This window comes from Acomys minous, assembly GCF_964271855.1.
Source record: "Acomys minous genome assembly, chromosome: 13".
Classification (NCBI taxonomy): Eukaryota; Metazoa; Chordata; class Mammalia; order Rodentia; family Muridae; genus Acomys; species Acomys minous.
Window position 1 is genome coordinate 101123549 of NC_140495.1, and position 27410 is coordinate 101150958.

Below are 27410 nucleotides of genomic sequence, written 5' to 3' on the forward strand. Positions count from 1 at the left end.
TCCTTACCACCTCCTCCCCCATCATCACTTCCTCCCCCTCCTCGACCGCCCGCTCCACGCCTCTTCCCGCCACCTCCTTCAACTTCCGTCCTGCCCACAGACAGCATCTGTCTACCAGCTGCTAAATGCACTGCCAGTGTCACACACGCCAGAGAAGCAAAACCTTCTACGACACAGCCACCAGCATCCAACCCGCTGTGTGATGTGGAACCTCACAGACATCCAAAGGGGATCCTCAGACACGTGAAAAACCTGGCAGAGCTCGAGAAATCGGTGTCGAACATGTACAGTCACATAGAAAAAAACTGTCCGCCCACAGATACCTCAAAACTACACAGGTTTTGCCCTCCAGAGAAAACGGACGTGGAAGCCACGTGTGACCAGAGCCAGGAAAAGTTGGTTAGGGTTGTTGAGGGAATTGACGTGCAACCTCACAGTCAGTCAACGTCCTTGTAATGTTGCTTCTCCTGTTTTTAATGGAGGAATTCTTTTCTTTGATCATAATCCTCAAGCGGAGCGCGAGAATTTGAACGTCAAAGAAGATTCCACCGTTTTTTAATCCCAAACTCAATGCAATGCCTTTTTCTTCCACGCTTTTAATTTAAATTAACACCATCGCCACTAACTCATAGGGTAGATTTACCTTAATTTTCTTAACTTCAAGGTAGCATTATTTGTCCCACATTTATTTTAAAAGTAAGTAACTTTATCTGTTTTTTAATGGGGAGATATGGGCATGAAAAGTACTGACCCAACTAAATCCAAAGGTCTGTTGATCTTGTTGATGGGTGATGCTACTTTTTTCTTTTTAGTTTTTGGCCATAGTTTTATGAGACTGTTCTGGCAGGGGTGAAACGGAAAAGCAGGCTTTTAGTAAGCAATAGTGCTCTCTCTTTAGCTTGTTATTTCCTTGAAGTCTGTGTATTTGGTAAAACGAAATGTTCCCCAGGTAAAATGTTCCTTAGAAATGTAGGGATAACAGACAGCAGGGATTTCAAAAGCAATCTCAGGTGCTATACGATGTAGTTTCCAGTTTTCTTATGATATCCTTCATTCTGGCTTGTTTTGATCTTATTAGTGTGCTTTCAGACTATAAATCTCTCCTATTTTTCAGTTGCTGTTCTATTTCTTTATCTCAGTGCTTTCTGTTTCCGTCTTTATGATGAAAATAAATCTCATGCCATTGACTTTTGTAAGACATCTTATTTTTAATCAAGGGTGCCTAAAATGCTATTTATTTTAGCCCTTTCGTATTATAAAATCACATCCTTATTTATAATTGTAGGATTCTTCTCTCCAAGAAAACTTCTTTGATATTCAAATTATTTAATAAAATAAATTCACTTTTAAAATGAAGAGAGATTATACTTGGTGCATTATCACCTGTATGTTGAGACATTTGTTCCTTGTTTTAGGTAGAAGATAAAGGTTTATCCCACAGGGAGAAAATCCTACAGTGGCAATAATTGCTAAAATATCCCACCGTTCACTGGATTGAATACTGGGGAATTGTAGCTAAGCTAAGCAGCACTGTCTTCATGGAGCATACACATTCATTATAAATTACATCTACATATACAGGCACATGGCATATTGTATGCAACTATCAATTAACTATTTTGTTTTTTCCCATGAAACACAGTAAATAATTTTTAACTACTAGAAATCCCTACTTTTGATACAAATTCCTTTATTTGTTGAACTCTAGAACTGAAGTATTGGAGAAGATAAAAACCTGCATGGAGAAAGGTGCAGTTTCCAAAATAGTTCTATGCAATATTCCAGCACTGTCTTCCTGAAATTTCCCAGCCAAGATTTGCTTGGCTTTACTTTTGTGTGTCTACAGGGGCTGAGAACCCTGCAGTATGTCATCTCCGAAGTATTTTTGTGGTAGTGGTTTGTGGGGGGTTTTGGGCTCGTAAAATGTGGGGCAGCCCTTCAATAATTCAATGCTCATTCCTGATTAATAAGAATAGATAAAAAGCAATCATCAATTCTACTTATTCTGCTTCAAATCAAAAATAATTTATATCCTGGGACTTTTGAATGTGGTTTTTGTTATTTTTTTTTCTCCTCTCTTTTGCTGAAAAGCTTCTGTTGGAGATTTGTTGGCAGCTGGCTGGTCATATGCCTGAGAACTTGCATTATATGGTGGATTCTGACAGAGTGTTGCTGATACTAAGTTCAAATATCTTCTATATGAGTTCTCTAATGGTTATTTAGACATGTAAGCTCACATACGCTTCCTCTACCCAATGCAACAAGCTCACAACTTGTCTGTGTAAGGACATCCTTTCCTCTGCAGTTAAGGTAAACTTAGTATATAAAGGATGGTTAGATAGCTTATTTAAAATTCAAAGGCAATGCTTATCATGCATTTGCCATGATTAAAACTAAATGCGTACAAACCTGGAATGTAAAATGAGTCATTGCCACACACAATGTAATAGAATTACATGAAAAGATGTTTTGATATTATTTGACTGGTTTTATAGTTATCAACATTCATGCTTTGAAAGGACACAGATGAGTATAAATATTGGTTGTGTTATATACCTCTTGTAGGTAAGTTTCTGCCTTTGAGCTCAAATAGCAATGTAGTTACCCAGTAAAAATGCCAAACGTGTGTGTATGTGCTATGTGTGTGTGTGTGAGAGAGAGAGAGAGAATGTGTGTGTGTGTGTGTGTGTGTGTGTGTGTGTGTGTGTAGAGAATGTGTGTGTGTGTATGTGTGTGTGTGTGCAACTGCTTTTGAGAGAGGATCTTACTCTTGTCACCCTGAACTCATAAGCCACAATGGCTTCACACTCACTATGTAGTCCACACTGACCTTACACGCGTACCAATTCTCCTGCCTTAGCCTCCCAAGTGCTGTGATTGTTAGGCATGAGCCACTAAGCAAGGATATTGAAATGTTTTGCATATTTAATAAAAGGGAAAAATTGAAATATCCATCCTAGGAAATAAAATCCATCTGAGTACTTTGCCTGATATGTGCGGCTCTTCAATAGGATTAAGTCCTAAATATGAGCTGTGTTTAATTGTCTCTAAGGTAAATTTAAATACGTATAAAGTTTTGCAAGCACCACAAGGATTGTAATCCGCACATGTACTGGCAGAAGCATATGAACACTCTGTAAACTTCACTACGGAAACTTTCAGAGAATAAACTGCTGATGACTACACATCACACTGCATTTGCCCCATTACCAGCAGCTTCACCGAGACCATTTAAGACACATTTGATGATAATAGACCCATCCTGTAGAACAGTGGTTCTCAACCTTCCTAATGTCATAACCCTTTAATATATTCACACTGTGGTGACCCCCAGCAATAAAAATAATTCTGTTGCTATTTCATAACTGTAAATTAGTGCCATTATGAATCGTAATGTTTGTGTTATCATGAGTCTGATGTGCATTCCTTGTGGGAGACGTGACACACAGGCTGAGAACCACTGCAGAAACAGGGCTGCGTGTTCTGCAGAGATACTTTAGAAAGCGATGCCGTTGCCTCAGTAGTATCCACATCACAGTTACATACAAGATCAGTAGCATCTGCCTAATGATTAAATTTACAGAAAATAAAGAAAAAAATCTCATCATTAGAGGCACCTATATTGTTACACTTCCTTGTTCCTCTCAAGCGCAGACAGATATCTGTGGTCCATGAGCTTTACTTATCTTTTGGTAGTTTTTAATAGAAGTTAATAAGGGTCTTAAAAATAAAGTAGGTTCTTTACAAGTAGAGAGGGGTCTTTATTGTATCTTTCATTATTATTAGAATCAAGTTGGCACAGACGTAACAGTTGCATTCACTTCCAAGAATATAATCTGAATATGGACCTACATCTGATTTTTTGCCTAAGAAGCACCTCTTGCTCAGTGAACATATTATTCCTATCAAGACTAATACTATAGAGCCATCTAAGGCTACCTTTATGCTAGTTGATCATGTCAGAATCAAAATGAGTTATTGCATATTATTCTTAAAGGTATTTTCATGTGTATTTATTCAGCATATGTGTGTGCATGGGGGTGGGGAACCTCTGGACCAAAACGTGGATAAAGATGGAGGTTGGAGTACAGCTTCCAGGAGTCAGTCCTTTCCTGCCTGTCATGTGAATTCTGGGGCTTGGACTCAGCTCATCAGGCTGCACGGGAAATGCCTTTACCTGCTCAATGGGTGTACTTGTTGGTCCCATGAGGGCAAGATCTATGAAGATAATTTCTTAGTTATCTAGGCGCACAACACATAATCTTCTCATCTTAATAGTATTATCGGAAGTATGCCCCAGTGAGATAATTTTTTAGTAACATGTATTGCATTTCCTCTGATTCTCTTAAGTGGGCCTTATCTGTAATTCTCTCTGGTCTGAAAAAGCCATGCATTTAACACAAGTTTCCATTTCTGCCTTTCAGGGGAGGCTTTGCACCAGAGGTAAGGGATTTATCAATGTGGTATAGCATCGAGCCTGCAAGGAAAGCCTTTGTATAGTATATAGGACTAATGCTCTTTTGAAGCCATATTTATCTTCTATTTCTATCAAAACTTTTAATGATGTTTTCTAACGCATTTCCTTTCTGTGTGTTGCTTCTTTGCTTTGGAGTCTATCATTCGGAGTGTACACAGTGATCAGTAGCTAGCATTTCCAAGGATGACGTCTGTGTCCTGAATGGCAACTCCTCGGGACTGTGATATCATGCTAAATTTGGTTTTCTGGTTCTGCATATAAAATTTAGAAGCTGTAAAGTAACTTAACATTGTGGGTTTTTTTTTTTAACAGTCCAGGTTTCTATCTGATCCAAATATCTTAAATATCTAACATCATACTATAAGAGATCTCTGCATTTTTTATTCCTTTTCTATGACTCAGTCCACAGAGAACATATTAAGGATTTTGACCAATAGTATTGGATGAGATTTGATTTATCACACAGCTTCTAAATCAAAAGAGGGATTTAAATACATTCTCTGTAGTTTGTCCTTTGGAATGTATATAACCCTAGACTATGTAGATTCATACTGATGACTTACATGAAGAACTAGTTCTCAGAGAGGATGACAAGAGATAAAAGCATCTCTAACCTAAACTTCCTTTTCTTTTCAAAGAGTAACATATATCTAAGTGCCCCTTTTGAGCAGTTGGCTCACAGACAGGATCACTTCCGGAGCTGCCTTCTACCTTCCCAGGGCTCTCAGGAAGGTGCATCATTTAACTATTTACTCCCAAAAATCGCTAACCTAAAATTTATCATGTATTAGTTCCCATTTGATCGAAGCATAAATTATCACGAAACCTACCTATAAGGACCTTGACACCACTCACTGAATGAGTAAAGGGGAAAGGAGGCGTGCGGGAGGCCCTACAAAATTGGAGGAGGGACAATTTCCTGACTCACAAAAGACTTTGAAAACATACCCGAATATAAGCCAGCCATATTTTGTTTTGTTTTTAAATGGGGGGGAGGTGAAGATTATGTCTTAAATATGATTCCCAAGGACAGTGACTGCAGCTTGTCACTCCAATTTTCTATTCTTCCCAGTGGGATGTAATTACACTTGTGATGATGAATAAAGTGATAAACAATTTACGTCAAGGTTAAACTTGTCAAGGTAGCCCTGTGGTGGTTATTTTTAGAAGCCCAATTAATCCTTCATACTATGAAGCTTAAAAGTATTTTTATGGGAATCAGTTCATTACAAGTTTGTTAAAGCAACTGCAATTAAAACCAGTGACTTACCATATACCTTAGGCTTCCGGGTCTTTATCTAAAGTAGTACTTAGTGGTTTGGCAGCTGCCATACAAATAAAGAATCATACCTTAAGTAACAGGTTCAGACTGGTGCCTGTATTGCTCTCTTCTCAGTCGTATTCTACATTTCGCATCTGAAGTATTATCTAAATCTTTTTCCTGTTTTAATTTCCTTTAGCAGCATCAACTGCTGAGACCTTCTCTTCTTAAACCGGAGGTATCGATTTTCACTTTCTTTTCAACCTCACTAAACCTTACAACAATCTCATATTTCTGTGGGCAGGGCAGGAGGTCGTGGCCTCCCAATATGGGCCCTTTTTTACTGAGGAGACTGAAATGTATTTTCAAATGTAAATACATAAGCAAATAAAAAGAAATCACCTCTCAACTGCTTGCTGGTGGCTAAGATTGCAAATTTTTAGTCTCTCTCTAGAGCAGCGGTTCTCAATTGATAGGTTGTGAGCTTTTGGGAGATCAAAGAATCATCTCACAGGGGTCTCCTAAGACCATCGGAAAACACAGGTGTCTGCATTATGACTCATAACAGTATCAAAAGTGTAGTTGTGAAGTGTCAATGAGTTTTATGGCTGGGGTCACCACAACATGAGGAACTATCAACATGAGGAACTATCATTAAAGGGTTGCAGCAGTAGGAACATTGAGAGCCACTGCTCTGGGACTTAGGTGGGCAAACCACTGCGCTTAGGACTCACCCACTGCCACCTGAAGGCACTCCATGGCTGATCAGGAGCCGGTGCTCATCTGAATGTGCCCTCACCACCTCACTCAAGTCAGACTAACATAAGTCAAAGACTGAAGAAAGTTCCAACATCTGTCCTGCTCCCTTCAGCACATGTACGAGTCAGTGTTTCTCCTTCAAGTAAGGAGTATTTTCAGAGTTGCATAATAAATACACATTATTTTACTTATTTGTTATAAACTAAGATGAAAATGAATACAAAGTAACACTAGTTTGAAATACTAATATTCTTTGTGATAAATTTAGGCTTTTGGTGGGCATTTATAAACATTTGGTTATTTTCTCCAGGAACAGCAGTAGCCCTACATTTACTAAAGAAAGCATTTCTTGTTTAGAGTCAATACACACACACACACACACACACACACACACACACACACACAATATGGAGGGAAAGGGAAGAGAAATATATAAGCTTAACATTAAGCTCTTAATTAGAAACTTTTGTTGAGGACACTTCCCAGATAATTGAACTAGAAAACTATGGGTTACAAAATCCAAATGTACACACAGCCTTCAGCTGGGTACCCTCCCACCCAGCACTATCACCCTAAAAATGTTGACAGTCATATCCAGTTCACGAACTTCTGGTCAACAAGCAGGAGGAGGCTAAGAAAACAGGAGTGAACATGTTCTGATTTACAGTAGTTTGAACATTTATTATAGTAATAAAACAAAGTCTTAAGTTAGCTTTGTTTTCTCTGTGTGATCAGCAACAGAAATTAGCCTTAAAATAACATGAAATGTTGGATCAATGCACGCACGCATTTTTTTGGTTCACTACTAGGAATGCAGATAGTGCCTGTCATCACGGAGTGACAAAGACAATAGAGCCTGTGTCACGAAGTGGCGAGGCTGGATCCAGTCACCTGCTCAGCTCAACCCTGGGGTCTTTTTGTCACTAAGACTTTACTGGTTTTTTTTTTCTAACAGTTTGGCATTCTGCTCTTCATTCCCATTTTTTGTTAGTTCCCATCTCGCCTGACCCAGCTTGAACTGCAAAGCATCTTGTTGCACGCTGGGGTTTCCTGTTTTGTTCCCTTCTAACCTTGACCGTATTGGAAGTCGTTAGTGCTGGGACCATCCAACAGCTAGCAGGACCTGAGTCCTGTTCTTTTTACCTTAGCAATCAGAAAGTGCAGGTGTATGAACTAACCATTACCAAAGCTACATTTAGACAATTTGGAGGTGTTTTCTTGGTGCCTTGTATGTATTAGGTTAGCATGCATTGATTCTCAGTATAAATGCAACATTCCTGAGCTGTTTGCTCTATGTAAACCAATATAGCTTATGCTATTAGTCACTTAAAAGTCTGAACTTACCAGTGTGAAGCCTATGTGTCTTTCAGCATCACTTAAATCTAGGCTTTAACTTTGTTCTGATTTCTTACTGCCCCTTCTTAACTTTATGCTTCCCTTCCTATAATGGAAATTTTGGTTGGACTCAAAGCTACAGAGCCCATATTAACCGCTTAGAGGAAATTTTCAAGTGTGCACTCACACACATGACTACCGTGTGAGTTGGCTTTGACCCCCGATCTCACCTCACCTCACCCTAAGGGCTCGCCAGGCTTGTACCATGCACCCATGCACACCCACCGCATCTTTTCTACACTCCTGTAAGGGGGATGTCACACTGTGCTCCACCCATCCTTGCCCTCAGCCTCTTTGCCTATCCTGTACTTCGCTGCTGCTGCAGGGGATTGATTTCTTTGACTTTCACATTGGTTCTGATTTCGCACTATTATGAAGAATATGGCATGGTATACATTTTCCACGAGGTTTGGCAAATTTATATCCATTCCCCCCTGCCCCCGACTTCAAAATTTTATGGGTACCAGTTGCCCACTTGGGATACTGCTAATTAATTTTAAAATGTGTGTTCTAATGGACGCACTAAATGAGTCTTTAACACGACAACTGAATTGGTCTAAGAAGTATTTGTAAGTTGCAAAGTCACTTGGCATTATATTAGCGCAGAAAGGCAATCTCAGACCTAGCAACTGCAGGAAGCTGCCTGGGAATGTACATGAAGTGAGAGCAAGGAAGGGACAGGCTGCAGAGTGATGCTGAGGACAGATGTGGAGCAATGGAGTAGTAACCAGCCCACGTGGAAGGCTGGGTGATTCTTGGCGCACGTAGTAGCGCCGTGCCTTTGTTTGGTAGAGGTCTGTAGATAGAGGTAATCACAGTCCTCCTAAATGACTTGGCAAGTGGCGACATAACTAACAGTCATTGTCTGTATTTATCACAAAGACAACGATGCCTTATAGATGATTCCTCTGTGGCATCACAGAAGGGTAGCAGTTCCCGATTCATGCCATACACACACACACACACACACACACACACACACACACACACACACACATATTAACAAAACCAATTCCTAGCAATAGCGGGTTATCTATATATTCCAACCTACTTCCCCGTGGGCAGTTACAATGGAGTAAGGGACGGGAAAAGTATGACTTCAATCTTCTTAAGCCTTGCCATCTATCATTATTAATATAATGGAATTAAAAGTAAGCGCATGGAAACTGATTTCGTAGCACAGGCTTCCATAAGAGCACAGTTTGAGGAAGGTCGGTATTAGCAAAAGTCAGAAGAAATCTTAGTAAGGTATAAAAACAATTAAACATCTTTAACCCCAGAATCAGCACTAAACTGAAGCTCTTCTTAATGTATGAATTACTATCAGAGGATGTAAAATGTTTGACGGGGGAGCACTTGGTAACAGAGAACCGTTAGTAGAAAGACAAACAAGGAAGGCTAGTGTGGCAGTTTTCCTCATGCATTGGCCAGTAAGAAGCCAAGGTGAGCTTTATTCTTCAAAGTTACCCAAGAGCAGGTAGCACCACTCACCTGAAACTGTCTACAGCTTTATGACCAGGAAATCTGTGTTCTCCCATTCACACAAATGTATCCCACGAAAAAACAGCTGAAACTGTGAGAACAGGAATGTGGTAACCGGCACTTGTCGTTGAACTTATTTTGACAGGAGTGTTTGGAGAGACACCCCGAATTGTACGTATGGAAATCTCACTTCAAACTGAAACATGTAAAGAATTTGTTTAAAAATGCAAATTTTTCTTTTTGAACAATAGGAGTTATCCATGGAGTCTGGGATTGATCCTGGCCAGGAATATGGACAAGATTATTACAGTTATGAGCATGGGTACATTTTCAGTTTTTCACTCAGAATTGTATTGCATTGCTCTAAAGAAATAATAGGAACTTATTATTACTAATAGAGTTTATTTTAGAAATGGCATTGCCCCAGTTTTATATTTGAAAATGAACAGTGTGCCTGACATTTTTGTGTTAGTCAACGTCTCACCATTTTGCTATTTCATTTATGCTGCTTGTATTTCTAGAAACGCGCTTAAGACATTCCTATTAATTAAAATGGAAGGTAGAAGTCAAACATGTTTGCTCAATTCCTCAACTCACCATTCATTCCATATGCTGTGTTTACCATTTTATCTATCCAGCCTACCTGAAGTCTTGTGTCAAAGCCGTGAAAAAACTAAACATAAAAAACAGAAGGTATACTTAAGAATCTAGTAATAATTATGAAAATGGGGAGTTAAGCCTGAAAACCTGAGCCAGCTGCCTACAAAAAAAAATACATAATGAAAATGCCCCACAGGCCATGTTCTCTACAAATTTTCATATAAAAACGTAGATTTCCACACACTTGTATGTAGACTCTCCCTTGTGTCCTCGGCTCTTCATTTAGTTATTAAGTAGTGCATCTTTCTTTTTCCTACTTCTAGTCTCTCCCCAAATTTACCTGTGAAATAACAACCCTCTTCTTCATTACTCTAGGGAGCCATTACGGGGGGAAAATTCCTCTGGCTCAGACAGTGGTTCATAATGTGTAGTTTTCTGTTTTGTTTTGTTTTGCTTTGCTTTACTTTTTGGAAGGAACTTGATAGATTCTATCTAAGTGTTGATGAAATGATGACGAAAAAGAAGAAATCAGAGAGCACTGTGTTAGAGTCTTCGCACATTGAAAAGTGTCTCAAGTTACAAGTTTATGTTTCAGGTATGAAATGCCCCAGTATGGGAGTCGCCGCCGGCTCCTCCCACCTGCTGGACCAGAGGAGTATGGTGAAGTGGTTGGTGAGGCTGAGGAAGAATATGAAGAGGAAGAGGTAACTGTCTGCCTTTATCGCATCACGTAGCAAAGCAATAACAGTACTTTAGATCCGGTTTGACTAATGTGCCCTCAAAATAGTCCAAATTTGAGAATTCCTGATAATTTCGTTTTTGTTTTTTCATAGAAAGGTTAACAATGCTGGCCAATGTTTTCTCTTATCTGTGGAGGGAAAGTCTTTAACTCTTTTCAGCTTACTTCCTTCTGTATGAAAAGTTAAACACCGGAAGGAAGTTGCAATAAAATATGTTTTTCTAAAACCATGGATGTCTCTCCAGTAAGACAGTATTAATGGAGCCAGGGGGGTCTACTTAAACTACTGCACCAACCAAGGACAATATATGCAGTCAACATTGAACCCCTACTCAGATCTAGCCAATGGACAGCACATTCTCCACAGCTGTGTGGAGAGAGGGGACTGACTCTGACATGAACTCTGGTGCCCCATATTTGACCACTTCCCCATGGTGGGGAGGCCTGGTGACACTCAGAGAAAGGATAAGCAGACTACCAAGATGAGACTTGATAGGCTGTGACCATATGGTGGGGGAGGAGGTCCCCTTCTGTCACAGACCTAGGGAAAAGGAGTAAGTAAAAGAGGGAGAGAGGGAGGAACAGGAGGATGGATACAAGTGAGGGGATAATAATTGAGATGTAATCTGAATAAATTAATAAAAAAAGAAAACAGAAGAAAAAAACAATAGTATTAAGAGCCAAATACATTAGCAATTATACTATGCATGGTGGCTGTTGTTCTCACTCTATCCACATAACTAAAATCCATGAAAGGCAGTCTTCACATTTAAGCTTTCAGAGAATGAAATTCACCACCAATATTTTTAAAATATTATGTGATTCATTTCTGAATAACGTGATCACTTCTTTCAAATTCTTATACCTTCCCTGCAGTACTTATTTAGCAAACAATCTTTCCCTTCGTGAAATGACTGCTACTGCAGCTCTAAATGGTTCAAAATTCAACAAGACAGATTTTTCATAAACTTTAAAATTGACTAATATATTTCTATGACTTTTAAAATCTTTGAGACACAGCAGAAAGCTAACAAGACAAAGCTGCAGATTTAGAGTGGAATGTGGCAATGGGTATTTCTTTCTTGATCTAAGATGTAAAAAAAGAAAAAAGAAAAAAAGAAAAAGAAAATATAAATAACAGAAAAGAGAGACCATTAGATTTGGGTATTAATACTTTAAAGACAAAATAAAATAATTTATTGCCTGCCAGCTCAGCTTCTGTCTATCATCAGAAAAGATTGTCATTGGTTTTTAGAAACTATTTGCATAAGCTTGCGTGAGGCTCTTACCCAAAAGATGAATCTCTGCTTAAATTATGAGGGACAAGATCGCGTCATAACTATCCCCAAGCTAACATTTGAATTGCACTCTCAAAACTTTCAGGAAGAGCCAGAGAAAGTTAAAAAGCCCAAAGTTGAGATTAGAGAACCTAGCGAGGAAGAGGTGGCGGTCACTGTTGAGAAGCCACCAGCAGCTGAGCCCTCATACCCAGCGTGGAAGAGAGCCAGGATTTTCCCAATGATTTTTAAGAAAGTCAGAGGTCTCGCTGAGAAAAGAGGCATTGACCTTGAGGGCGAGGAGTGGAGACGGCGCCTTGAGGAAGAAGACAAAGACTACCTCCAACTAACTCTAGACCAGGAGGAAGCTACAGAAAGCACCGTGGAATCAGAGGAGGAGTCCAGCGACTACACGGAGTACACAGAAACAGAATCCGAGTTCAGTGAGTCCGAGACCACTGAAGAATCTGAGTCGGAGACTCCGTCTGAGGAAGCGGAGGAAAGCTCTACCCCTGAGTCAGAGGAATCTGAATCCACTGAGTCAGAAGGCGAGAAGGCAAGGAAAAACATCGTGCTGGCTAGAAGGCGGCCGGTGGTAGAGGAAGTCCAGGAGGTGAAAGGCAAGAGAGAGGAGCCACCTGCAGAGCAGGAAGAAGAGCCTCCTGCGGAGGAGGAGGAGCACCTGGAGGAAGGAGAAGAAAGTGAAGCAGCTCCCATGGATGAGTCCACAGACCTGGAGGCTCAAGACGTCCCTGAGGAGGGCAGTGCAGAATCTGCCTCCATGGAAAGGGGTGTGGAAAGCGAGCAGTCCGAGTCAGAACTGAGCAGCAGTACTAGTGAAAGTCTCTCCGGAGGCCCCTGGGGCTTCCAGGTGCCGGAATACGACAGAAGGAAGGATGCAGACCCAAAGAAATCTCCGGGGGCAAACTCGGAAGGTTACAACACAGCCCTTTAGAAGCGTTCATAGTAGGTGGGGTTTGCAGTGGTGTGTGCTCCCGTGTGCAGTGCCTTCCGTGTGTTCTGACAAGACTCTCGACAGGGTGGGAACTTAGCATGGCTTTACTCTGACTCAAGATCAGAAGTGAGACAGAAAAGTGATGACGTATTCTAACCTACATAGATATGCATGCTGAAACGCGTCAGGTTTACAGCTACTTTCTCCTATCCTGGCAAACAGGGAAATATCAATACTGACTATACATTATTGGTGACACTTATCTATAGCAACGGGAGGGATGCATGTGATAAATAAGTAGTCTTTGCCATAGTAAACCCTAGACAAACGGCAACAAATCATATAACCGTTTTCTGCATGTTTCTTCTCACTGCAAAGGTGCCATGTCGAAGACGGCCTGAATCAGCTCCCACCCTCAAATTCTAGGAGTTAAATGAGACTGTATCTTGAAAATTAAAAGTGATTATCATTTGTGTTGTGTTTAAAATATATTGTAATAGCCACAGCTTTTCTTCTAGGCAGATAAGCACGTTTTAAATATTTGATGTTAAATATTTAATTAAATATTTTATTTAATTATTTAACTAAATATTTAAATAGTTTAAATACTCATAGGGAGACCAGAAAATATTGCCATTCAGCACAAAGAAAGCACACACACACACACACACACACACACACACACACACACACAAGTGCCATATTGTTTGGAGAAAAAAGTAGTGTTGCTAAAGTTTTGCTCCTCATCACTTCTCATACTGGTCGGTAAAAGACAACTTAACCGGCGAAAATGTCCATTATGTTCCAGTTGCTCATGCAAGGAGATGTCCTGGTTTTGGAAGTAGTAAGCACTCAGGGTGGGCCGATGATGTGGTCCTTTAAGTAGGCGGAGCCAAAGTGAGATGGCTCAGAACCCCAGGATGCTTCAACTGACTACGCATGTTAAATGGACAAACATTTTGACTAACATGAGCACGTGGATTATAAATTAGAGTTACAGAAGTGTTTTTTAACATGCTGTAACAAAAAGCATTAGGATGAATGCAATGTACAAATTCTGTTCCTGGTTTTCTGCTTAACTTCCTGAATGGGTGAGCAGGCATGAAACAATGAGTCGAGACTTAGCAAGATAGGGTTAATACGTTTTTCTTTTCACATCTCGTAAAAAGAAAACAAAAACAAAAACAAAAAAACGTGGTTTCCTATTAGGCCTGCCTCCAAACTCAGCACCACTTCATCCAAAGATGTTTAGACTCTGAATCCAATACAGAGTTGGAGAAAAGAAAGCAAGCTGGCAAGCCGCCTCCTCCTTTCTCTTGAGAATTTACTTCGCCACCTTTCCAGGTATTGCTGTAGCTTGTGCACAAGCCCTTGATTTCCTTTGAGACTGACCAGCGTATTGTTATTCTTTATTTCCTCAGTGGGCAAGAAAAAGAATGATCAAGTTAGTGGTCGATCGAGAGTATGAAAGCAGCTCCACAGGGGAAGACAGCGCTCCCGAGTCTCAGAGAAGCCGACCTCGGAAGCCCGGCGGCCACAGCAGTGTCAACGGCAACATCTACATCGCACAGAACGGTTCCGTGGTGAGAACGCGCCGTGCCTGCCTCGCCGATAACTTGAAGGTGCCCTCCCCTGTGCTGCTGGGGAGGCATTTGAAAAAGTTCGACAAGTTAGCAGTGACACATGAGGAGAGCGTGCCCCTGAACACACTGTTCAAGGGTCCGTTTCCTACAGAGAGAGCAAAAAGAACACCAACTCTGGTCACATTCGCCCCATGCCCTGTGGTGGCCGAGCCCTCGGCAGTGAAGCCATCAGGGACCAGGCTGAAACTCACAGCTGGGCAGGAGTGTGTGGGAGACAGTAGGCTCTCCAGAGAGCCAATGGAATCCCATGGTGACAACACACCTTCAGAGGAGGAGGAGCTCTGGATGGGCCCATGGAACAACCTCCATATACCAATGACAAAACTCTGACCAATAAAAAACAAATAACTGAGTTTTTACTTGTTTTTACTGAACTGTACTTTTTATTGTCACAAAATCAACACAATGGGGTTTATAACATGTGTGCAACCTAACATTTCAAATGATCTGCTTTACAATAAAAAAAAAAGAGAAAGAGATTATATATGAATTGGTTAATGGTTAGCCCCAGAAAACCTTTATATACAGATTCAACTCACTAAATAACATATCACTTCACAGTGTAGCTGTTTGGTTAGCTCTGGAATTAGTCTCATTTCTATGTTTTGGCTAACATACATTGTGCTCCATTTATAGATTCACGGCACATTTTTTTTTTCAGCACATGTGACTTTATTTTCTAGGGGGTAAAGGATTTTTATAGGTATGATTTATACAGATACCCAGATAACTGCACTGACTTTATAAATGAAAACAGACTTGCAAAATAACAGTCCAGGTGGGAATCACTTGTAAGTTATTTTTAATCCCAACGTTACATTTTTTTTTTCTCCACGATGAAGTTTTAAAGATTTTTGAAAGAATATTTCAGGCCTTAGGAAGAACATGTAAAGTCAAAGCTTTAAAAATGAAACGTAATTTACAGTTTTTCCTGGTGCACACACACATGTGTCTGCCTACAGTCTGTCTGTTCCAGATGTAGCCAATAATTTAAACATTTGAAATTCAGTAGCTGTTTGGAGCAACATAATAAACCTTGCTCTCAGTAAAAGCTTAATGAGAAGCTCCAATAGGTAACAATGCTTCCTGAAGCCAGGTTCAGTGGAGGGCGTGGCCAGGCAGAGAAGGCTCACTTACTGTGACTAGACAGGACTCTCTTAGAAGCCCAGGTACAAGGATGTGTTGGGGTCACGGATTTATACAACATGTGAAATGCCTGTGTGTACAGGCTGCAACTGCACAGCCTCCTTGCACTGGTGCGTTTAACTGCTCCCAGCTCTAGTTTATGTATAGATGATTTTAAGTGCTCATATTTCTGTGCTGTGGTCCAGAGCCAGAAGGTGATTGTCTGCACATTTGTTTTATCAAAGAACAGTCTTCATTTTCCCACTTCTGAACAAAGCACAGTTATTTTTGCCATTAATCGGAACAAACCAAAATGTCTTTTAAAAATCGCCCTGTGTGTGGCATATCCTGCAGCATTAGAAAGGATGGCCAGTGTAGGCTAAAAGAATTCAGTATTTTATTGAATGTCTTAATGTGAAATAGGTATAGGTCATTTCAAATTTTGCACTGTATTGATGAAGTTCATATTTCAATTAAATTCCTTCAGGCATGCTTATTATGTGGTTGGAGTAGTGGATAATGCATTATTATATATGGCCCTTACATGGTTCAAAATTTAAAAATGGCTTTTGCAACATTATTCTCATATTTACAAGGCAAAGGAATTGTATTCACCAACTTGCCAATTTCTGTGACTTGTATGATTTTATTTCAGATATCTGAACATATTTGGAATAATATCCTGACATCTCATTTTATTGGGAATTAATTCTTTTTTTATACCCTTATAAAGCCAACCCAACATTAATAGTAATGATAGAAATATAGAATCGTATCCACACCCAAAGGCTTATTAACAAAGATGTACATTTTCACAATATCTAAGATGGTTTGAATGCATATTGAAGTTTATGAAGTACTGCTGGTCTTATTCCTTTAAGCACCAAAGCAAATTGTTACGTAAAATATTTTGTATAGATCTCAAATTAAGCATTCATATTGCCCTACTAGCTCAGTCATTGATCACTAAACATAATTTAATACTTTTATGGCATCCTGTGGTAATGTTGACTAGTCTCCCTTGGTTTTCTTTGTACATACAGCTCTGAATATTTTTTTCCTACCTTTATCTTCTGGATGTAAATTTCACAAATGTGGGTGTTTTTCTTCAAGCCATAGTTTCCTATATTTTGGTAGGTCAGTTTATAGTGTTTTATGTTTTGGTTATTGCTATTGAAAAAAATCAACTTGAGATGGGGGTAAGATATGAGGATTTCAGAAAAGCTATGTGGATTTTAAGAAATTTCTGTGGCCACCGAGTATAGTTCTGAAGATCAGTGTTTTGCCAAAGACTAATGCCCTAACATGATGGAAAACACTGTATTTTTTAGATCACATTTTGTAAGACAATATGCGGCTATTAAAACCCAGGGGGCATGTGTATTCCATCACTTACAATATGATCATTTCTATATAGGTGATTGTGGAAGCTAATCTATTCCTGGGATGAGAGAGAGAGGGGGGAGAAGTCTTAGTGTGGAACGGCCAAGTCAAATATTTGGTTGCTATAAAGAGACAGCACTAAAGCTCTGACTAAGTAGCTCTGGATCAGTTGAATCATTACACTCACAGGACTTTGAACAGCCAATAAAATCCTGACTCATGGTTAAAACTGCAGAACATGGGAGAAATGTGTAGGTATGTTTAATCTTAAAAAGAGTTAACGTAGATAGTATTTATGTGTGAGTGTGCATACGGACATTGGGGCTGGTTTTCATAGAAGGGCATAGGAAGTTTCTTTTGGCTTTTCCTAATGCCAGCTCTTCAATAAGGAAAAAAAAAATGCTGCAGCTCCTAGCAGACCAACATGCGCAGCAGATACTGTCATACTCCTTTTTGAGAACTGTGACTTTAAAAGCCTTGTAGACATGAAAGTCAAGGGAATCTCAAAACAGTTAGTGTGGTAGGGTATTGATCACTCAGTGACCATCAGCTCACGGTGTCCTCTGAGTCTCTGGATTTGTTTGTCTCATTGGTAGGAAACCCCGAGAGCTGTCACAGAATTCCAACTGGTCCAGAAGGACCTTCTTAAAGTACAGGAACAGGCTTGCCTTAAAGTCCTGACTATCAGCAAGTGATGTTAAAACACACCATTTGCCCAAAGCGGTTCTTCTAAACAGTTACTGCAGCTACAGTCAAAATGTTGCTAAGAACAGTTACTTTATCACAGAGCAAAAAGTGGTGGAATATTGACTCGTGAGAGAAACCATTGTCTTTCTTCCTTTCACGGACTTTATTTTGTCTTGTTCATTGCCTGCACTTTACATAGCAAGTGGGACATACACACTAGTTCAGTTCACTGGCAAAATGAGCAGAAAGCGTTGTCTAATCTCAGGGCAGATGCCTCCTGTGCCTGGAAAAGCCACAGGGGTGCATCTGAGAGGTAAATTCAAATAGTATCCAGGACTCTATTTTGTATAGAAAGTTTCTTCCTAGTCCAGGGTGATGACATGAATTCTTTGTTGTATTTCTCTCTCATTTTAGCATTAGTTGATTTCATTTACTTTTGTTTTTCACTGAAGTCTAGTAAGTTTGTGGTAAATTAAGCACATCTATGGAGAATGTGAACACTGTCTATATTTTGAGAAGTTATCAGGACATCCACTGCTTTCCCAATTTCTTTATCCAAACCCCTGATCTTCCCTAAATATTATGGTACCATATGAAGAAAATCAAATATAAAGCCTAAGTTAAAGTACATTGTTATACGTCACACAGTGTTTTACAAATAAATTTCTATTTGAGAAAGATGTCTCATTATTCTGCCATATAGAGATAAATCAGCAATTCTTTTTCTCATTTGCATGCACAAATTATTATTAAACAATAAAAATCTTCTCTGTCAACTCTGTCAACTGTGGAAGAAGCTGGGCGTGGCAGTGCACGCCTTTAATGCCAGCACTTGGGAGGCAGAGGCAGGCAGATCGCTGTGAGTTCGAGCCCAGCCTGGTCTACAAAGTGAGTCCAGGACAGCCAAGGCTACACAGAAAGGCCCTGTCTTGAAAAACAAAAACAAAAAACACTGGAAGAAATATATATGTTTTAAATGTTAATTCTTATTCTTTTTCATTTCAGCCATGTGTTTATGTACCCTTGTTTTACTTAGAGCAAGACTGTGTTTCCTAACATACCACCTACTTATTCATAAAAATACTTTTATACCCACTTAAACACTAAGGTTTTGACTTATAGGCAATCAACTGTGTATGTTGAATTGCTAAATCACAGAACTGTGTCAAGAAGCATAACCAAGATGAAGTGTTGTTATATATATATTTAACACTGCTGAGTTTATTTTTAAAACTCATGGTTTTATTTATCAACTATTTGCCAAGTGTCTGCCCATTTACCTACATTCCTATCATCCATCTACTTATCGTCTATTTATATAATCATGTATTTACCTTCAATCTATCATTGATCATTTATCCCCTTCCTATTATCATGTTTATTTACTTATCATCTAACTCTATTATATATCAATCTACCTTCAATCTATTATCTACCACCTGTCTACCTATAATCTCCCATCATATATATGTATGTGTGTGTTTGTGTTACATTATGTGTCAATCATCTATATATCTATTATCTATTAATACATCATCTGCCTTTCCATGTTTATCCATCTGAAATTTTACCTGATTTCTCTGTACAGTTGGAGCTTGTCTAATTTCCAATGCTGGTGATGAAAATTTTTCCACTGTCTTTAATAAAGCCACATCAATAAGAATACATTTTCTAACCCTGCCCCCATTTTAGCCACTGGTCTGGCCTGGCCCCTCTGCCCTTCTTGCTTTCCCGGGTGGACCTTCATTGATCACTGATCAGTAGGCCAGCCCTGGTGTACCTCCTTGCATAAGCGAAGGCTAGTGAGGAGCAAGCGTGTAGCAGAAAGTGGATTCATCATAACCACAACACTATAGCCTCAGATGCATCAATTTATGATTCAAGGGGAAGGAGGAAATAACACCATTCAAAATTGAGAGATGAAGTGTCTTCAATAGTTTTCCAAGGTTTGTCTAAACGTTAGAACTGACATGAATTTAAACTCTATTGATCTGTTTCTCTTATTCAATAAACAAGAAAATGTAACTGGTTTTCCAGGATGGTCCTGGAAGTAATGCAATAAAAAAGAAAAAGGAGCAGTCCGTTGGTTGAGGTGGTTTTTTTTTTCCTTCCTTTTTTTTTTTTTTTTTTTTTTTTTTTTTGAGTAAGGGTTTTAAAGGGTGCAAACTTAAGTAGTGCTACTCAAGAGCAGACAGTGCCAGAACAGGAGAGTCCTAAGGTGGTACAACACCTGCGAGGCCAAGGGAGCACTTAGAGCTGTGTCCAAAACATGTCACACTTCCACTACTTGAAACATACTTATGTAATGATTGAATTAGCCCAGGCTCTTTGGGCTTGAGATGAAACTGAGTTTTAAATAAAACTATAACAGAAATCTCGGCCTTTCTCTCTCCTGGTCTCGACGTCTATGTTTCCTCAGTGAGCACTGAGTAATGGCATTTGAGAAATGTCAAAATCTGTGGCTCTGAGTGTCTGTATCTGATTTACTTTTTCTTCCTCATCAGGTTTGTGTGCCTTGCTCTCTCCCACAAGTGACTCAATTCTTTAACAGTACAAAGATATCATCCATACTACAATGAAAAAAGAGGGAAATTTTAGATAGCTTAAATACAAATGAAAGATAAAACCCAAAAACAACTTATTTAAATTATTTTAGCTATATATGTATACTAATATTAGTAAGACAAGAACCACTTACATTTAAATTCTTTTAGTTATGTATGTATATTAATACTAATAAGATAGTATAAATATTAAATACTGCCTTCCAGACTTTCATATGTCACATATTATTTATACTATATCATACTGAACATTATATCTTTTTTCCAGAGATACATGTTACATTCATATAATGCTAAGGTACAAGGGAATCTATAGGTACATATTTCAGAATATAAATGCATACATTTTGAAAGTAAGGCCCACACTTGTACAACCACCTTGAAAATCAGTCTGTCGCTTTCTCAGAAAATTAGAAATAGTGTTACTCCAAGACGCAGCTATACCACTCCTGGGCATATACTCAAAAGATGCTCCACCATACAACAAGGACATTTACTCACGTTTATTCACAGCAGCTTTATTCGTAATAGCCAGAATCTGGAAACAACCTAGATGTCCCTCAACTGAAAAATGGATAAAGAAACTGTGGTGCATTTACACAGTGGAATACTACTCAACTATTAAAAACAAGGAAATCTTGAAATTTACAGTCAAGTGGATGAACTAGAAATGATCATCCTGAATAAAGTAACCCCGACCCAGAAAGACACGCAGAGTATATGCTCACTTAAATTGGGACAGATACAGGGACTCACAGCCAGACTCTGAGCCTAGCACTGAGTGGAAGAGTTGGGGTATGGAAGGACCCAAAGGACGCAGGAGCCCCACAGGGAGACCATCAAGGCCTGCAGATCTGGACCCAGTGGGCCTGCACAAACTGTTGCACCAACCAAGGACAATGCATGCACAGAACCTAGACCCCCTGTTCAGATACATCCAATGGACAGCTCATTCTGCATGGTTGTGGGGGGAGCTGGGACTGCCTCTGACACAAACTCTGGTGTCTTGGATTTGATCTCTTCCCCTTGGTAGTAAGACCCTATGGACACACAGAGAAAAGAGACACAGGCTCTCTGGATGGGACCTGATAGGCTAGGGTCAGCTTGCCCCGCCCTACCATCAGAGGTCTAGGGGAGGGGAATAGGGCAGTAAAGGGAGGGAGACTAGGAACAAGAAGATACAAGTGAGGAGATAACAATTGGAATGTAATATGAGTAAATTATAATACAAAAATTCTTTTAGTTATGTATGTGTATTAATACTAATAAGACAGAATAAATATTAAATACTGCCTTCTAGACCTTCATATGTCACATTATTTATACTATATCACAGTGAACATTATATCTTTTTTCCAGAGATATATGTTCCATTCATATAATGCTGAGGTGTAAAGGAAGCCTATAGGTACATATTTCAGAATATAAATGCATACATTTTAAAAGTAAGGCATACACTTGTACAACCACCTTGGAAATCGGTCTGTCGCTTTCTCAGAAAATTGGGAATAGTTCTACCTCAAGACCCAGCTATACCACTCCTGGGCATATACTCAAAAGATGCTCCACCATACAACAAGGTCATTTGCTCAACTATGTTCAAAGCAGCTTTATTCATAATAGCCACAATGTGGAAACAACCTAGATGTCCCTCAACTGAAGAATGGATAAAGAAACTGTGGCATATTTACACAATGGAATACTACTCAGCTATTAAAAACAAGGAAATCTTGAAGTTTCCAGTCAGATGAATAAACTAGAAATGATCATCCTGAGTGAGGTAACCCAGACCTAGAAAGACACACATGGTATATACTCACTTATAAGTGGATATTGGCCCAACATAGATGTCCTCTGAGAGACTCCACCCAGAGGGGGATGAGGACAGATCCTGGGACTCACAGCCTGGCTCTGAGTGAATCGCTGAGAGTGGCATGGGAGAGTTGGGAGATGAAAGGAAACTGATGGATCAAGAGCTCTACAAGGAGACCATAAAGGCCTGTGGATATGGACCCACAGGGCCTGCACGAACTAATGCACCAACCAAGGACATTGCAAGCAGAGAACATAGACCCCCCCCTTCAGACATAGCCTATGGACAGCTCATTCTCCACATTGGCAGGGGAGAAGAGGGGGCCTGCCTCTGGAACAAACTCTGATGCCCATAATATGGTCACTGCCCATTGTGGAGGGGCCTTGCAGACACCCAGAGGAAGGGGATGCAGGCTATCCTGATGAGACCTGATAGGCCAACATCAGAAGGTAGAGGAGGAGGGGTACCCTTCTATGGAAGGGGAATAAGGCAGAAAAGGATGGGAGGGTGAGAATGGGAAGATAAGAGCAAGGGATTACAATCAGGATGTAATGTGAATAAATTATAATAATTTTTTTTAATTAAGAGATGAAGCGTTTTCAATAGTTTTCACAGATTTGTCCAAATGTTAGGACTGGTATGATTTTTAAATCTATTGACCTGTTTCTCTTATTGAATACACAAGAAAATGTAACTGGTTTTCCACGAGGTCCTAGAAATATGCTTATAAAAAAAAAATGAGGAGAAACCATTTGGCAATCCAAGATGAAGGCGCCGATCACACACACACACACACTGTCTGATCAGCAGGGCAGCAGGAATCCCTCTCGCCTGTGAGTCACCAGCACTGGTATTTTTGTAGTTCTCAGTTTGGTCTTTAGAAGCATGGGGGGATCTAGCCTGGGGCCACTTGGCTAATCCACAGAAATGTCCCTAGGGACAACCCACATTAGCTGCCATCCTGAGAAGGACTGTGGGGCACCCGAGCAGCTTTGGGCTTGGATCTCCCTCTGGCCACTTGCTACTTACCAGCCTGGCCCATCTGGGTCACAGAAAGTGAGCCAGCAGAGGTGAATCAGGCACCAGCAACAACCTACTTATCCACCATGCCAAGAAGGCCTGAGGGGCACCCAAGTAGCTATCAGCTTGGAACTCTCTCAAACTGCTTTTCTCCTGCCTGACCCAATGGGGACACAGGCCAAGAACCCAGAAAAGCTGAGCTGGGTGCAAGCTCCAACACCCATTGTCCCCTGCAGAGGGCTCTAGAGACCCCTAGCAAATAACCTTCAGTTTAGAGCTCTCTTTGCCTGCTCCTGACCTGCCTGGCCCACATGGGACAAAAACAGCGACCCCATTGGAGGAACCTTCACACCTGCTAATACCAGAGACAGCCAGATGGCTAGAGGCCAGCACAAAAACACAAGCAACAAAACTCAGAGCCATATGTCAGCACTGGAAAAAAGTGGTCCTACCACAGCAAGCCCCGGAGATACTAACACCCATGAAGCACAAGAAGATGATTTTACATCTGAGGTGAGGAGAATGATAGAAGCCTTGAAGGAGGAAAACAACTCTCTCAAAGAAATACAGGAAAATACATTAAAACAGATGAAGGAATTGAATAAATCCTACAAAGAATTACAGGAAAATAGAATTGAATGGGAGAAAGAAATGACCTAAAAAAGGGAATTAGAAGCAACAAATAAAATACTGACGAACAATCAGTGAAGAGTTTGGTTGAGGCCATGCTAGATTTTCTCCTGCCCAAAGGCAAGGTTTCCTCAGATGCATCCCAGCTCTGGAGACAGGGACTCTTCTCTGGAGGAGCTGAAGTAAAGCAATGGCGGAGTGAGAGCCAATTATCAGAAGCTCTGCCTTCGTGGGCCTTAACCAGGGAGGTGGATGCCACAGCCCAGCTAGGCAGGGACCGCCTCAGCCAGATGGAGAAGGCAACGCTCACTGAGGGGCATGGCGGTCCACCAACCCGGGAAATGTCTAAAGATGGTGCATGGTGGAAAAAACATTCTGGAAAATCTGGGAAGCTACCATTGGTGGGTCAGCCTCAAAAAGCCTTTGACTTTGAGAAAGAAGATAAAGATCTGTCTTGTTCAGAGGAGGATGTTGTTGATGAAAAGAGTCCAGTAATTGATAAACATGGAAAGGAAAGATCTTCTGCAGGAATAATTGAAGGTGTGTAAGGTGAAGTACAGAATGTGCTGGAAAATTTTGAAGCTGACACCAACATCTTGCCAAGAGGAAAAGAACAGAAATGTATACCAAAGCTTCTTTCAAAGCCAGTAACCAGAAAATTGAGCAAAATTGGAAAACACAACAAGAGGAAATAATCCTTTTCGACAACAACAAAAGATTTTTCAGCAGTCTAGAATTGTTCAGCGCCAGAGACTGAAAGCAATCAAACAGCTACATGAGAAATTCATAAAGAGTTTGGAGGACGTGGGAAAGAATGATGATAATCTATTTCCTGACACATAAAGTGAACTTTAAAAAGAAATGGCTATGTTGCAAAAAAAAAAAAAAGTTATGATGGAAACTGTAAATTCTTTTTTTTTTTTTTTTTTGGTAAATTCTATTTAAATTGCAAAGGTATGGATTAGTGGAGGCACTGAAATATTTATTTTATTTGCTGAAATTTTATAACATTTAACTAAAATTTAAAGATATTTCATATCTCCTTTCATGAAACAGCAGCAGTGTAAGAGATGGCAAATGTCCAAAAGTCTCTTCATTCCATGTTATTCTGATGAGTCTTTGAAGAAAGAACCTGAACCTCTGTAATATGATACAATTAAAACATTAGCTAAGAGATATGCCTTTAGAAATTATAAACTATAACACATCTGTAATAATTAGCTTGTCTAAGTGGAAGATTTCTGTTCCTGTTAACTTCTAAATAAACCTAAACAGCTGTGTAAGTAGCAGCTACTCCAGCGTATCAAGCTTTCAGCTCTTTTGTTGTAATATTGAGTTCTCTCTAATATTGTGTCAATAAAGACTTAAATTTAAAAAAAAAAAACAGAGGAAATCTTAGAGTTGGAAAACCTAGGGAAGGGAACAGGAACCTCAGACACAGGCAACACCAACAGAATACAAGAGATGGAAGAAAGAATCTCAAGTATAGAAGACAACACTTGAAGTTATTGATATTATCAGTCAAAAAATGTTAAAACAAAAAAGTTCTGACACAAAATATTCAAGAAATCTGGGACACTATAAAAAGACTAAATCTGGTGATTCCAAGATGGCGGTGTGGACCTTGTCTAGAAGCCAGAGTAATCAAGTCAGGGAATCGGACTGATTTCTTAACCAGGAACACCAAGCTCTCTACCCCACTACAGCGGGAGAATTCCACAGTTCCAAAGAAACGAACTATGGAAAACCAGCACACCTCTGAACATGGGAGGAAAATGGACCCTCTGGGGAACAGACCATCCCAAGTAGTGCCAGACCGGCAGAGGTGATTGGCGTGCTGTCCTGGGAGAACTGCTGCGGGAAGTAGCAATCGACCGGGGCTGCAAGGGGCTGCGAGCAGCGGAGGGTGACAGAGAGTGGAGACCAGTGCCTTGCCTCAGTGGCAGGCTGCAAACAGCCAGGAGAAATGGAAGGACCCACAGTGAGCAGTGGCTACCAGCTAGACAGCTCAGCGGAGCAAAGCAGGTGAGAAAATGAGCAGGCCACTTTCTAAAACACAGGCTTGGGGGCTCCCCAGTCTAAACAAATAAGGGAGATAAAAAGAATACCCCCCATCCCCCTGGGCCCCAACCTGGCTGGTATTCCCACAGGGTTGGGAATCACAAATTCTAAGCACACTGCACTCTTTAGAGAGGTGGAACAGAGTGGCCCTCCTACAGAACAGAGGATTAACCAAACAGAAGCCACATAGCATCTGACACCCAAACCACATGTCTACTGTGTGGTGGACTCCTCAGAGGAGCCCTATAAAACCATGGATCCTAGGTGGCAGAGCTTAGACAAATATAGGTACAGGAAGACAGAGTCTGCAAAGCCAGTATAGAAAACAGCTCCCTACCAAAGCCCAAGCCCTCTAAGCAGATGCCTAAAGGAAAGAATAAGAGGTCAACTAACAAAAATCAGGTCATTATGGCTCCATCAGAAATCCCAGAAACCAAGAGATCAATTACAGGGGAGTCACAGGAAAATGACCTCAAAACCATGCTTATACAGTTATTTGAGAACTATAAAGAGGAAATGAATAGATCCTTCCAAGAATTCCAGAAAAATACAAAGAAACGAATAGAGGCCATCCATGAGAAACAAGAAACCACAAGCAAACAAGTGAAGGAATTAAATAAAACAGTTCAAGACATGAAAACAGAATTAGAAAATATTAAAAAAAAAATCACAAATTGAGAAAAGCTGTGAAATGGAACAATTAAAAAAGGAAGCAGGAATCCAATGGATTAGTGTAACCAACAGAAGCCAACACATGGAGGAGAGAATCTCAGGTGCTGAAGATACAGTAGAAGAAATTGATACATCTCTCAAAGAATATATTAAAACAGAAAAACTGGTGACACAAAGCATCCAAGAAATGAAAGACACATGAGAAGGCATAACCTCAGGATTGTAGGAGTAGATGGAAAGGAAGATGCAAAGTCCCAAGGACCAGAAAACGTCTTCAAGCAAATCATAGAAGAAAATTTCCAAGGGAGACATAACAACAGACACTGAAGTAATACAAAGAATCATAAAGATCTTACTTCAAAGGCATATATGCCACAAAATTTGGAAATCTCAGGGAAATTGATGATTTTCTTGATCAATTCCACTTAACAAAATTGAGTCAAGAACAGATAAGCAAGCTAAATAGTCCCATTTCTCCTATAGAAATAGAAGTAATCATTGATAGTCTCCCAACCAAAACAAATCCCAGGGCCCGATGGTTTTGGTGCAGCAATCCACCAAACCTCCAAGGATGAGCTAATATCGATACTCTTCAAACTACTTCAGAAGATAGAAATGGATGGAACATTACCAAATTCATTCTATAGGGCCATAGTCACTTTGATACCTAAACCTCACAAAGACCCAACAAAGAAAGAGAATTTCTGACCAATTTCTCTTATGAACATTGATGCAAAAATACTCAATAAAATACTCGCAAAACAAATACAAGAACACATCAAAGATATCATTCACCATGACCACATAGACTTCATTCCAGGCATGCAGGGATGGTTTAATATATGGAAATCCATCAATGTAATCCAC

At 40.0% G+C, this 27410-nt stretch overlaps 1 protein-coding gene and 1 pseudogene across 2 annotated transcripts in view; both read left to right on the forward strand.

Annotated features, from left to right (window-relative positions):
* The window catches only part of PCDH15 (protocadherin related 15), a gene marked incomplete at its 3' end in the record, with an annotated part of 1334501 nt that extends 1321556 nt beyond the window's left edge, over positions 1 to 12945 (forward strand). Inside the window, exons 35-36 of the mRNA XM_084754693.1 lie at positions 10570 to 10678; positions 12097 to 12945. Of these exons, the coding sequence (XP_084610819.1) occupies positions 10570 to 10678; positions 12097 to 12945 (958 nt within the window). The remainder of the gene's footprint in view (positions 1 to 10569; positions 10679 to 12096) is intronic.
* Positions 12946 to 24128: 11183 nt separating this feature from the next.
* LOC311581824 (synaptonemal complex protein 3-like) lies at positions 24129 to 24974 on the forward strand (annotated as a pseudogene). The gene is made up of 2 exons: positions 24129 to 24713; positions 24867 to 24974. The product of its transcript is annotated as a synaptonemal complex protein 3-like (transcript).
* Positions 24975 to 27410: the final 2436 nt, after the last annotated feature.